A 14520-nucleotide genomic window follows, 5' to 3' on the forward strand; every position below is an offset into this window, starting at 1 on the left:
CCTGCCAACCCCCCTAATATTCTTAAGAGGGTTTCTTCTCCAGTCTTCAGACAGTAGCTGGAAGTGGGGAGGCAGAAAAATGTCCTCCTCTCCTTCCACTCTGCAGTTTTAATTTGAAATCTTAGGTGCAGCATTGCGCCCAGAGCTCAGAAACTGCTCGCGCTAATTAATTTCCCTGTCACAAAATGCTCCTAGAGCAGTGGGAATTTTGAACACTGATGAAAAGGGAGGGTGTTTTCTTTTTTGTTGCAGCAGCTCTAAGCTGCCATAGCAGAGGGGCACAAATCAGACCCGTCTCTAGAGAATGGATGGGACTAAGATCCAGTGAATTCTACCCCTCCCCTTGTAGTGCCCTGTTTCAGGGCCTCATTCTGGCTACTCTCTGTGGCAACACAACTCGCATTGCTGTGCTTACCACAGCTGTATAACGCAAGGGTTGACTTCATTGTGACACTGGTCAACCCACCCATTGGGAATTGAGCCTATTATATCTGCTGTACTGGCCTAATCCCCACTTCTGTTTCTTGATCATTTTAGAATGTGAAAGAATATTGGGAGGTGGGATGGAATGTTACAATTTACATACTGATTAGCATATTTTGTGCACAGTAAAAGTGAGCATTTTTTTAATGTATGGTCCTAAGTATACTTATTCAGAAGTCACTGAATTCTGTGGGCCTTGTTCCTTGGTAAACACATATAGGACTGCATTCTAGTTCTGTATATTTTAGGGGCATTCAAAGTATGCTTTTGACATACTGGTTTTCATTCATATAGAATATAACATTAAAGAATCATGTGCATTAAAGAAACAAAATAATTATAGAGAGTTCATTAGGCTGTTCAGACTTCAATAAGGTACCCTTCTTTAATTATGATGTGTGTTTCAATCCTACCTTCAACCTTACTTGCTTCTTTTACCCTTTACACTGCCTCAATCCCTAGTCAGTCTTCTTGCAAACCCATTTTAAAATTTCTATCCCATTGGGATGTAATTTTGAGACCTGCATTTTAAAAAATTGACAAGTCTCCAGTTCTTTGCCATTGTAGTTTCAGTGCTTTGAATAGAACAGCTGGCAACAGAAGAACATAGGAGAGTGGCTTAGGTATATAACTAATCATGTCTGTTTACTTCCTTTGTTGAATACTGTTTTTGTAAGTGCCACGATGTTTGTTGATGGTAAATGTAAGCTACACTTCACTAATTGATAGCCCTGCATTTGCAACTCAAATAAACATGCTGATTTGATGCATGCTGCTAAGAATCACTTATGAGTTTAAAATTTTGAAATTTGAGGTTTTGATATGCAGTTATTGAAAAGCTGGCAACATTTCTGTTACCATGGCTTGTATATTTGGTTGTCTGCAAAAATTGCAATATTGTTTTCTCACATTTTCAGATCCTAATGTCTTCAGATGAATTTAAGGCTCTGTCACAAGATGAACTCCGGAGAAGACTATATCAGACATTTAAGAAGCGAGGTGTTTTGGATGCACTTAAGGTATTTGATATAATTAAGCAAAGGTGTATGTATATAAGCCATGAAGATATATTGAAAGAAATATTGCTGCCAGATTTTCTCTTGATTTATTGCTTGACTGTTTAATGTGTAAAGCATTACAGTATACACACCAGTGTAACACAAGGTTTCAGTACACTTAACATATCAAAGTCTTCAACTTTTTTCAATTTATTTAATGTTTCTTTTTCACTTTTTCTTCTAGAAATCCCAGATAACAATAATATACATTTTTCTTTGTGCCAGACACAGCTTCGAAACCAGCTCATACATGATCTAATGAATCCCATTTTAAGTGGAAAAATTCAGCCACAAGCTGTTTCTAGTGAATGCAGTTCATTGTTAATTGGTGCTTCTAACAGTCTGGTGGCAGATCACCTGCGTAGATGTGGCTATGAATATTCACTGTCTGTCTTCTATCCAGAAAGTGGATTAGAAAAGGATAAGGTAAGTACCTTCTTTTGAAGGATGTGGGAAATTATGCTCAGTACATAAATGAAGTTCTGTTTATCCAGTGCAGTTATTACATTGTCTATCAACCTATCTCAGTGTTTCTCAACCTTTTTTGGGCCACGGCACACTTGTTCCGTGAAAAAAAATCACGAGGCACACCACCATTAAAAAGTTAAAAAAATTAACTCTGTGCCGCCCTATATTATAATTATGACTGTAAGAAACACTTGCCAAATATTGCTTTCCGGCGGGTCAGTTGTGTATTGGCGGCCGCCAGGCTCGTTTGCACTGAGCTTTGGGAAAGAGGAGGAGAAATATTGCTTTCCGACGGGTGACAATGCAAATAACCCTTCTCGTCGCCGCACGTCGCGGCACACCAGCCAGCGTCTCACGGAGTGTGCCGCGGAACAGCGGTTGAGAAACGCTGACCTATCTAGACCATCTTTAGTCCAAGAATGAATTTGTCATTTTTTACTAAGTAAGTAAGTGTGGCCCAGTAGCGAATCCCAACTATCTTACTGAATGCCAGTGCTCTATAATAACAAATAAAAATGAATAATATGTGCAAAGTGTGTGTGTGTGTGTGTGTGTGTGTGGGAACACACCCACCCACACCCACCAGGCCATGCACACATTGACCCCTAGAATCCTCAAACAATTTATAACACCACCATCCCAGAAGCATAATAGTATCTGTGTGTGTGTGTGTGTACATTTTATATGTAACTACAAATGGTCCAAAGGTGGGTGTTGGAAAGCCTGTTGACTTCTCTAGCAGCAAGAGGCAGAAGGATCTGTTTCTGCCAGGATCAGACCTTTAATTAGTCTTGGAAATCTCAGGAAGAACACATCATGGGTATGTACAGCAGGATCAGGTTCATCTGTGTAGGGCAGGCACCCCCCCCCCCAACTCAGCCCTCCAGATGTTTTGGGACTACAATTCCCATCATCCCTGACCACTGGTCCTGTTAGCTAGGGATGATGGGAGTTGTAGTCCCAAAAGATCTGGAGGGCCGAGTTTGGGGGTGCCTGATGTAGGGTCTTCTTTTCAGTGCCTACTGAAAGTCAAATGGTCCTATAAAACATCTAAAGTACAGAGAAGAAACAACTTCAGAATGAAAGCTGCTGATTGCAGTTACTGCACTTATAGTTTGATCATCCGGCTTAGAAGCAGTCTGACTTTGTGCATGCATGACTGAATGACTGTTTCTGAGTCTCTGAAGGTGAGACATTGTGTATGTGTGAACAACTGTGTTTGTGTATGCAAGAGTGTGAGTGATTGTAAGACTCAATGAGAATCATTGTGAAAATGTGTTAACTACTGAGTGCCTATGTGTTTGACTGCAAAAGTGTGTATGATGGCATGCAATAATTGGCCTTGATACAAATAGTGAAGGCATATGTGACATCCCAATCATTCTCATTTTGATTTTGTTGGCCTAGTTGTTTAACTTTTTGTTTTGACAATATGGATTGTCAAATAAATGTATAATTGAGAGTTATCTGGTTTCTTTATCTCCTTATAAAGGCACTCACCATGCAAGATTTACTACAGCTGATGAGGATCAATCCAAAGACTGATATTTACAAAGCGCTGGTAAAATAATCTTCTTTCTGGCAATCTTATTTTTTGTTAAGCAATCAAAATCCTCCACCTGTGCTGTGGAAGATGGTTAGGATAAGGTGGTGGAGACCCTTTGCTGCACTGCTGTGAAGGCCCTACTGCACTCTGTGTAGTGCGAAACCGTTTTCTCCGAAAATAAGCCATACCCCAAAAATAAGCCATAGTGATAGGCAGTTTAACCTTGTAGGTTAAACTGTACCATACTTAATTTTAAAAAAAGACATCCCCTGAAAATAAGCCACCGTGGTGTTTTTTTTTTTTTTGAGGAAAAATAAATATAAGACAGTGTCTTATTTTTGGAGAAACATGGTATTAGTGGTTCTCCCACTGGCAGAAGCCTGCAGAAAAGCCACAAAGGGAGCACTGTGGGATGCTGCCTGATCTTCAGACTCCTCTGGTGCACCTGCCTGGAATTCACACAGCAAAAAAGGGGGAAGGATATGCCCCATAGCTTTTTTCCTGGCCAGTGGGAGTGGCAGGGCTTCAGAGTTACTTTGCAGCTCTTCAGCTGGAGCTCATGTATAAATTGACTAAATTATTTTTTTGTTTTTCCAGATTTCAGCTTCAGAAAAAGAGAATACAAAAGGTACAGCTATAATGTACATATATTCTACCGTGTTTCCCCTTTTTTAAGACACCGTCTTATAACTTTTTTTCCTCAAAAAAACACACGGTGTCTTATTTTCAGGGGATGTCTTAAGGCTTGGTGTTCTAGTAGTGCAATCACACATGACACTTTCTGGCACATCCAGTTTGTGATCCACTATAAATATGACTCCATCATCACCATCATCAGTTATGCATGGACAGAAGTATGTATGGCATCAGGTGCATAATTTAGCTTTTTTCTAAAACGTGTGTCTAGTTCTTATAGAGAATATCCAAAAATACCCATCCAGACCATAAGAAGCTGCCTTAGACCTAGTCAGACGATTGTCAATCTAGCTCAGTGTTGTTTACACTGATTGGCAGTGGCTCTTCTGCAGGATTTCAGGTGGGAAGTCTCTCCCAGTCCTACCTGGAGATTCTGGGGATTGTACCTGGGACCTTCTGCATGCAAAGCAGATGCTTTGCAACTGAGCCACAGCCTGGAGATGTGATGCACACAGAGAACTCGAATAAGCATAGGATGCTCCACTAATTTCAGTAGAGAGAAAAGATCAATGCGCTCAAGAGAACATGCTAACCCATGGGAGAGCCTGCACCCACAATAAATTTCTGCATTGGAGCACTTATCTCCAGAAGGCTACACTTCTTAGGGCAGTAAGGTTGGGTGGCTCTTCCTAGCCTCCTGGTCCACCTTTGTGCCCTTCATCTTTGTTCTCCTATTACCACCCATGCATGCATTTCATCCAGCCATTCCACCACCCTCTGCCAAAAGAACTGTAAATTCTCCTAATACTCAAATATTTGGTTAAGAAGAAAATATGCCAATTGAGCAAGTTATGTTAATTAAAGGTATTTGCATACACATGATTGCATACATATTACTGCTTTGCATAATTAATATTAAGCATAGCATTCTAGGACTGGAAAAGGCAAGAAATCCACCCATTTTCTACCATTAACAGAGGATCTTCCACACTTGATTTTTCTCTTCCCCACTTCGCTTGGAGAGGCGAGAGCCCGAGCGGGAGGCGCGCGCTCTGCAAAGCTCCGCACTCACCCCATCCGCCCGACGGGAAAGCGAAGTGGGGAAGAGAAAAAGAGAAAAAACCGAAGCGGCTCTTTTTCTCTTCCCCACTTTGCTTGGAGAGGCGAGCGCCCGAGCGGGAGACGCACGCTCTGCAAAGCTCTGCACTCGCTTCATCTGCCCGACGGGGGGGGGGAGTGGGGAAGAGAAAAAGAGCCGCTTCGGTTTTTTCTCTTCCCCACTTCGCTTTCCCGTCGGGCGGATGGGGTGAGTGCGGAGCTTTGCAGCGCCTGGCGCTGCTGAGCACTCCGTCCGCGCCGGTGGACGCTCCCGTCTGCGCTGCTGGGCGCTCCACCCGGGCGCTGCTGAGCGCTCTGCGCTGCAGCAGCCGGTTCTGGGCGGCGGGGTGGCAGGCTGAAATCACTTCAAACGGCGTTTTTAAACGCCATTTTCCCTCCTCACGGCTGACTTAGCTAGGCGCGCGCTACAGCTGAGCCAGGAACAGCTCATTTCCGCGCTACAGCTAATACGTATCTCCGCGCTCTGCTTCCTTGCTTTGCCAGCCGCTGCTGAGCGTTCCACACTGCAGCAGCTGGTTCCAGGCCCCGAGCTGGCAGGCAGGGGGGTATGTCTTATTTTCGGGGTATGTCTTATATTTCTCAAATGCTTAAAATTGCTGCCCTGGCTTACTTTATGAGTACGTATTAAAAAAGGGGAAACACGGTAAGTAAGTTCAGATTGTAGGCCACAGTCCAAAGATACTGTGTGTGTTTAAAATTATGCACACGTGTTTAAACAATTTAATTGTTTAAATAACAGTTAACTCAAAACTGGATTTAACTCAAAACCTCCAGGGTAGTTTAATTTTTTAATGTTAATAATAAAAATACAGCAGTTGGAAACAGATGGAAACATTTGACATTAAAATAATTGACCAGTGGTTTCTTTGACATTTTCACATAAGCAGATCCTGCTGCTGAAGAGGCAAGCTGCCGTTTGGAACAGGAGTTTAAACAGCAACTTTGGATAGCATACATAAATATTTAAACAGAAAAACAAAACACTGCACATTTTGTGGCCACCTGAAGCCTGTGTACAGCAATATCATAAAATATAATACAAATAGCCATTGCAAACCGTGCTAAACAAAAAGGTTTTCAGTATGTGCTGGAGTTGCCTCATTGTTGGCGCATGCCTTATTTCTAGGGATGACAGTTTGGGAGAGTGGACACAGCCAGGGAAGGCCCTCTTCCTGGATAATCCAAGTGGATGTGGCTTATCCATGAGGGCCTGTGTAGGTGATGCTAGGGAATGGGCAGATTTGTGCAGGTGAAGATGTTCACTTTGATAACCTGGTCCCAAATTGTTCAGGGCCTTATAGGTTAATATCCAAAACTTGGTGCAGTAGCAAATTATCAGCCAGGGCAGTTCCTTTAAAAATGGTGTTAGATGTCTGCACCCACGCATATCAGCTAGTAACCTACGTAACTGCTTCATTCTGCACCACTTCTAGACCAATATTATGGCAGCCCCATGTAGAACACATTGCATTAATAGAGTATTGAGGTTACCAGTGCCTGGGTCACTGCAGCAAGACTGTTTCTCTGAATGGCTGTTTCATTTCCCTTGGAGCCACATGAGCCTCCACTGTTAATGATGGATTATGGACCAGCTCCTTCAGAGCAAGTGCAGCCTTATCCAGACCAGGCAAATTGCCTAATTCCTGGACCTGGGGACCACCTACTCACAAGGCCTCCATCTTGCTGTGTTTCTGTTTATTGGCCCTCATCTAGTCTACCACTACTCTCAGTTACTGATTCTGAATCTGCACAGCTCCTGATTCAGAGAAATAAGAAGCACTCCCTTAATGACCATTCCCAACAGCTTTATATAGATGTTGGATAGTAGTGGGGACAAGATGGTTCCTTTCATAACTGCTAACAAACTGTTACCTAATGCTATCTGTGGAACCAGCCCCACAAATAGTGGTAACACTGCATAAGAGTGTCCCCTGCTCCCAACTCACAAAGCAGGAAAGCATTGTTGATAGTATCAAAAGCAGCTGAGTGGTAGAGTACACCCCTATCTCTCTGCTGATAAAGAGCATCCAGGGTGATCAAGACCAATGGAGTCTCATACCCAGACTGAAATGGGTCTAGATAATCTGCTTTCTCCAGGAGTACAGTGGTGTCTTGCTAGACGAATTTAATTCGTTCCACGGGTCAATTCGTGGAACAATTTTTCGTCTAGCGAGTCCATGTTTCCCATAGGAATGCATTGAAACTTAATCAATGCGTTCCTATGGGCTCTGGGGGCCTGGCGGCGGCATGCGACAGGGTTTCGGAGAAGGTCTCCGAAGCCCCGTCCGATGCCGGCTATGTGCGAGGCGGCGGGGAGAATCTCTCTTCTCCTGGCCGCCGCCTCGCCTGCCTTCCCCGGCATGGGGCGCAGCTTCGGAGGTCTCCGAAGCTGCGCCCCATGCCGGCTGTGCGCGGTGAGAGGCGGCGGCGGGAGAAGCTCTTCTCCTCGCCGCCGCCTCCCGCCTGCCTTCTCCAAAGCTGCGCCCCATGCCAGCTGTGTGCAGCGAGAAGCGGCGGCGGGAGAAGCTCTTCTCACCGCCGCCTCCCGCCTGCCTTCCCCGGCATGGGACGCAGCTTCGGAGGTCTCCGAAGCTGCGCCCCATGCCGGCTGTGCGCGGCGAGAGGCGGCGGGGAGAAGCTCTTCTCCTCGCCGCCTCCCGCCTGGATCGGACAGGCGGCAGGGGGAAGACCTCACTGCTCGCGACAACCGGCAGTGCCTCTCAGCTGATCTTCCTTCGCCTTCTTCCCTTGCTACAGCTGGTTCCCCTTTTGCTAGAGTCTAGACAAATGCCCCTTTCGCTAGGTTTTGTGATAGGAGGTTTTTATGGCCACGCTTCGCAAGCCGAAGCAGTGGCCATAGAAAACCTCGTCGTCTTGCGAGGCAACCTCCGATCGCAAAACCTATTCGTTAAGCGAAAAATTCATCTTATAGGGCATTTGTCTAGCGAGGCACCACTGTACCTGGAACTAGCCTGCAAGCACACTCTCAAACAACTTCCCCATAATATGGGTGTTGGCAACCATATATACCTGTTATATGTTTAAAATGTTTTACCTGTTTTGGAATGTTTCAGATGTTTTTAAAAATATATTTTTATGTATTATTTGCTACCATAGGCTCTTTTTGAAGAAATTTTAAAAATAAGAGGGGCAGCTTTTTTTCTTTAGAATTGTTCAACTTCCATTCATTGGTATTCTTTTACTGTTGCAAAATAATACTTATTCCTTGAGTTTGAAACTTGTCATTTGTTGGAGAAGAGATGTGTGATTAATGGTGTATCTCTTAAGGCTTTCTTGTACAGATATTAACTGAACTGATAGACCATAGCCTGCATAAGCAGATCTGTAGCACAGAAACTCAGACCAGTCCCACACCTGGTAAAGAATCTCTTGGTAAGTGGAGTTACCGCAATTGCTTTATCCTCAGACTTTATCCTCAGACTTTCTTAGCCTTAAGAAAGAGAATACTGTAGCATCTGTTCTGTAGCCTTGCTTTCATACTGCTTCTGACATAACGCTTTACTAACTGGAATACTGTATATGTGCAACTTGCTACTTTTGAAAAGCATACAATCTTTCCAAAAAGTTAGGAAAGCTTTTAGCTAAGAAGGAGCTGCACATATTTATATGTTGCAATTTCTAAATGTGGATCAAAACAGGATTATGGGTTCGCATTTCAACACAATAGGGTGCTTTGAGATAAAACAGAAACGTTAAAAATGGTGTCTTCTCTACAGAGAGTCCTCTGGAAAGATAGGTATGTGATTACATTGGTATGTACTACACTGGTCCAATGAATTTGCGACACCTAGCCAGCTGCACAAGTGTAGAACAAAAATAGCAGATTCCCCCCCCCCCAAAAAAAATATTGCAGGGTTAAAAAGTATACTAATGCATACACCAGTCACATCATCCTCTTCTACTTCTTGCAACTGCAGCCCAGGCATTCTCTCTGTGGTCGTGGGAAATAGGTTATTTTCCATTTTAGCCATTGCAGAATATCATTTATCATCACTTACAGTGGTACCTCGGGTTAAGAACTTAATTCGTTCTGGAGGTCCGTTCTTAACCTGAAACTGTTCTTAACCTGAGGTACCACTTTAGCTAATGGGGCCTCCTGTTGCTGCTGCGCTGCTGTCATGGCATTTCTGTTCTCATTCTGAAGCAAAGTTCTTAACCCGAGGTACTATTTCTGGGTTAGCGGAGTCTGTAACCTGAAGCATCTGTAACCCGAGGTACCACTGTACTCCAAGACACTGCATAGGACAGAAAACATATTTCAGATGAACAGATGGAACACAAATACAATACTAGGGTAGCCCAAGCAATCTATTCATAGAATGGAAGTTAGGATGGGATACAGATGTAGTCTGGAGTACAGTGTCATCTATTTAAGCTGGAGCATAGTTTCAGGCTGCAAGATATCTGATTTATTTCTATATTGTTTTCTCTCTTTCATTTATTCCTTGGCGCTCTTTTTAGTAGAGGTTAGTCTTAGCTTTATGCTTTCAGACAGAGCCTTTCCTCCTCAGCAGAGACAGGGGACCTATTTGGTTGGCCTGCCCTTGGAGGCTGATGGATTCCAGGTAGCTCTTGGGGATTTTCCGACTCGTATGACTCGTGCTTCTTTTGCGGCCCTGGCTAATTTGTGTAATATGTGAATGGTGCAGGCTGTTGACAATCACCGTTGAGTGCCCTCTGCCACTTTTCAGTGGTTACTTCCTGCTTGTGGAATGCTCTCTAAAAGGACTTTTGTCTGGTGCTATATTTATCTGTTAAGCACCAGGCAAAGACTTCCTTTTAACCTAAGCTTTAGGTCATTAATTTGAAGATTTTAAAAAGTATTTGTGGGCTCTTTTTGGAGGGGCACGATCTGTAAGACATGTCTCTTATTTCTATAGATGTGTGATTTGGGATGGGGAGAGTTATTGTTGTTGTTTATTGTAACTGGTTTTAGTATTTTTTATTATGTTTGTATGTTACTTTGAGTCATTCCCATGAGTGAAGCAACCAATAAATATAAATCATCATTGGCATCATAGTATAATAAAATGAAGTAGGAGAGTTGGCCCCTATAAAAATGTCAACAATGTAAATTTCTTTTGTTCAGTATGATCACATATAATGGAACAATGCCTTTTATATATTTTTTCATAGCTGAGAAACTTCAACTGATTGATGAACAGTTTGCAGACATGTATCCTCAGTGCCACAAATCTGGGTCGTTTGAAGTAAAACTTGTTGAATATAGAAAAGAAGTAGAACAGCAGCTTCAAGAGGAAATGTCTCAGAAGGTGAAGGGAAATGGGAGGAGAGGCAATGATGTTTTGTCAGTCTTATAGACACATGAAAATTTGCATTTTGATGCTTGCGTCAGTACAACAATTTACTTTTTCTTAGAGTACACAAAATACATGAAGGAAAAGCAAAAACATTTATTGAGCAAGACATTGCTGTTTACATTATGATTAGTAGGAGTAATCATATGGATTAGTTGCAGGATCAACTAAATGCTCTGTCTCAGTTGCTTGCTCACTTAACGGCCAAACTTACATTAAACAGATCTGTGATTAGATCACTTTGTCTTTAAAAACTATAGTAAGCGACTTGGATCAGGGCTATAATGTGGCTTAATCCTTTCCCCTTGCATGCAGCAGTGCTTGCTGTAAATGCCTGTTCACCCAACAACTGCTTTTAGGAAAAGGAAAATTGGGAGATCTGATTAGTTGTAGAGCAGTGGATTTACCATGGTGCTTTATCACATTCTTGCACAGGAGGGATTTGCTAGTCACAAGAATTAGCCATCTAGCTGTGATCTACTCTTTTGATGCGACAGTTGCCACTTATAATTTTATTTTGAATGCCACAGTTGCGACACTTCAAAGAGGTTGAAATAGCCAAAATTAAGATGGACGAGAGAGCACAATCCCAGAAAGAGATTTCAGAGCTTCGTAGAGAATTTGAAAAAGTTCACAGAGCCAAGTCAGAGGCTCTGAGCTCTCGAGAAAGAAATGCTATTGAGAGGCTTCAGAAGCAGCAAGAGGTAATATTTGAAAAACTTGAACTAAATAGAATGGAGGAGTTGGGAAGTTTTATCCAATATCAAGAGCCATATTGGGAAATGTATTGAGAGTGACTGTATGTAGTTTGCTTGCAAGTTACTTCTGTATATCTTCCATTGTGGTTTGTTCCTAATCTGCAATTTGTGCTGAAAAATGTGACCACCTGCTATTAAAATGCACTGCATAAGTAATTGTGTGGGATGCTGTATTTGAAAAAGTGGAAATGCATCTTCCATGCACTAATATTTGTGTCTTATTCCCTTTGCACTGCTAGCCACTTAAAAAATAATCCTGGAACTCTTCCCATAACTCATAAGATACCTGTTGTAAAGGTAAATGTACCCCTGACCATTAGGTCCAGTCGTAGACGACTCTCGGGTTGCACGCTCATCTCGCTCTATAGGCCGAGGGAGCCGCCATTTGTCCACAGACAGCTTCCGGGTCATGTGGCCAGCATGACTAAGCCATTTCTGGCAAACCAGAGCAGTGCACGGAAACACCGTTTACCTTCCCACATGAGTGGTACCTATTTATCTACTTGCACTTTGATGTGCTTTTGAACTGCTAGGTTGGCAGGAGCTGGGACTGAACAACAGGAGCTCACCCCGTCGCGGGGATTCGAACCACCGACCTTCTGATCGGCAAGCCCTAGGCTCTGTGGTTTAGATCACAGCACCACCCGCGTCCCTGATTTACCTAGTTGTAACTACTGCTACCTTGAGCCAGACATCTTGGAGAGTGAAGTCAAATGGGCCTTAGAAAGCACTGCTAATAACAAGGCCAGTGGAAGTGATGATATTCCAGCTGAACTATTTAAAATTTTAAAAGATGATGCTGTTAAGGTGCTACACCCAATATGCCAGCAAGTTTGGAAAACTCAGCAATGGCCAGAGGATTGGAGAAGATCAGTCTACATCCCAATCCCAAAGAAGGGCAGTGCCAAAGAATGCTCCAACTACTGCACAATTGCGCTCATTTCACACGCTAGCAAGGTTATGCTTAAAATTCTACAAGGCAGGCTTAGGCAGTATGTGGACTGAGAACTCCCAGAAGTGCAAGCTGGATTTCGAAGGGGCAGAGGAACCAGAGTCCAAATAGCAAACATGCGCTGGATTATGGAGAAAGCTAGAGAGTTCCAGAAAAATGTCTACTTCTGCTTCATTGACTATGCAAAAGCCTTTGACTGTGTCGACCACAGCAAACTATGGCAAGTTCTTAAAGAAATGGGAGTGCCTGATCACCTCATCTGTCTCATGAGAAATCTATGTGGGACAAGAAGCTACAGTTAGAACTGGATATGGAACAACTGATTGGTTCAAAATTGGGAAAGGAGTACAATAAGGCTGTATATTGTCTCCCTGCTTATTTAACTTATATGCAGAATTCATCATGCGAAAGGCTGGACTAGATGAATGCCAAGCCGGAATTAAGATTGCCGGAAGAAATATTAACAACCTCAGATATGCAGATGACACAACCTTGATGGCAGAAAGTGAGGAGGAATTAAAGAACCTTTTAATGAGGGTGAAAGAGGAGAGCGCAAAATATGGTCTGAAGCTCAACATTGAAAAAACCAAGATCATGGCCACTGGTCCCATCACCTCCTGGCAAATAGAAGGGGAAGAAATGGAGGCAGTGAGAGATTTTACTTTCTTGGGCTCCTTGATCACTGCAGATGGTGACAGCAGTCACGAAATTAAAAGACGCCTGCTTCTTGGGAGAAAAGCAAGGACAAACCTAGACAGCATCTTAAAAAGCAGAGACATCACCTTGCCGACAAAGGTCCGTATAGTTAAAGCTATGGTTTTCCCAGTGGTGATGTATGGAAGTGAGAGCTGTACCATAAAGAAGGCTGATCGCTGAATAATTGATGCTTTTGAATTATGGTGCTGGAGGAGACTCTTGAGAGTCCCATGGACTGCAAGAAGATCAAACCTATCCATTCTGAAGGAAATAAGCCCTGAGTGCTCACTGGAAGGACAGATCCTGAAGCTGAGGCTCCAATATTTTGGCCACCTCTTGAGAAGAGAAGACTCCCTGGAAACGACCCAGATGTTGGGAAAGATTGAGGGCACTAGGAGAAGGGGACGACAGAGGATGAGATGGTTAGACAGTGTTCCTGAAGCTATGAACATGAGTTTGACCAAACTGCGGGAGACAGTGGAAGACAGGAATTCCTGGCGTGCTCTGGTCCATGGGGTCACGAAGAGTCGGACACGACTAAACAACAACAACAACTACTACTGCTAAGTCTTCTAGTAGTAACTAGTTTTATCAGCAAACTGAATAACGAAGTGCAGGCAAGTCCCAGCAACCAGTTAACAATAGAGTGCTAGTTGTGTATACAGCCCTCCAAATCTCAGACTCTAGCGCAAAACTAGAATTAGATGAGGCAGTAGTTCTGCTGTATGCCGTTAGGTGGCGCTTTACAAATACTACTGTTTTGCAAAGAGGCAACGCGTGCATTCTACTAACGCTCACCTCCCCAAGATGCTTTGCGCGCGTCGGCTTCATTTGTGCGCTACTGCGCAGGTACCCTGTCTTCTCCATTCCCCTCCCTCCTCCCTGGACTCTTATAAAAAGACTCTTAATTTGGCTCTCACTTTTTAATTTTAGGATTAGGAATTAATGGGGGTCCTTGTCACAATAGCGGCTCGATGAGGGGTCCTCGAGAAAATTTTGTTGGGAACCCCTGTCATAGAATATGCTGCTGTTGCTACATTTTGGGCTGCATATAATACAAATATGTTTTTTCCAATAGATTGATGCAAGGGAAATTTATCTGCAAAGGCAAAGCCTGCTGAAAGATATTGAAACAGTAAGATCCCGAGAGGTAGAACTGAAGCAGAGAATAGAAGCTTTTGAACTGTGAGTTGCTAAACATTCATATAAATTTATTTTGGGGGAAAACCCCATATTTTTCTTGGCCTTCTTAATGCTATTAGTATGAAGCTTCATTTACTCATATTTCACTAAATGTAATGTTACATCTCTAGAAGCAGTATTATCCAGCTGCTTTTAGCAGCAGAATTGTTCCCTGTTAACTGAGTTTTATGGCGTTTCATCAAAAAGTTGGCATTGCTTTGACAGTTTGTCTGGAAGTTATGACAATTTTTATTATTATTATTAAACCATCGAGATACTGACA

At 43.0% G+C, this 14520-nt stretch overlaps 1 protein-coding gene across 12 annotated transcripts in view; it reads left to right on the forward strand.

The window, feature by feature from the left end:
* Positions 1-14520, forward strand: part of OFD1 (OFD1 centriole and centriolar satellite protein) — a 63906-nt gene that overhangs the window by 1567 nt on the left and 47819 nt on the right. For all 12 annotated transcript variants that reach the window (XR_015949518.1, XR_015949519.1, XR_004692681.3 and 9 more), the window contains exons 2-9: positions 1401-1502; positions 1767-1967; positions 3502-3570; positions 4153-4183; positions 8599-8703; positions 10468-10604; positions 11180-11353; positions 14134-14240. Coding sequence is in view for 3 of the 12 variants with exons in the window: in XM_035116827.3 (XP_034972718.3) it covers positions 1407-1502; positions 1767-1967; positions 3502-3570; positions 4153-4183; positions 8599-8703; positions 10468-10604; positions 11180-11353; positions 14134-14240 (920 nt within the window). In the remaining 9 variants the exon portion in view is untranslated. The remainder of the gene's footprint in view (positions 1-1400; positions 1503-1766; positions 1968-3501; positions 3571-4152; positions 4184-8598; positions 8704-10467; positions 10605-11179; positions 11354-14133; positions 14241-14520) is intronic.

Source organism: Zootoca vivipara, chromosome 4, assembly GCF_965207765.1.
Source record: "Zootoca vivipara chromosome 4, rZooViv2.hap1.1, whole genome shotgun sequence".
Taxonomy (NCBI): domain Eukaryota; kingdom Metazoa; phylum Chordata; class Lepidosauria; order Squamata; family Lacertidae; genus Zootoca; species Zootoca vivipara.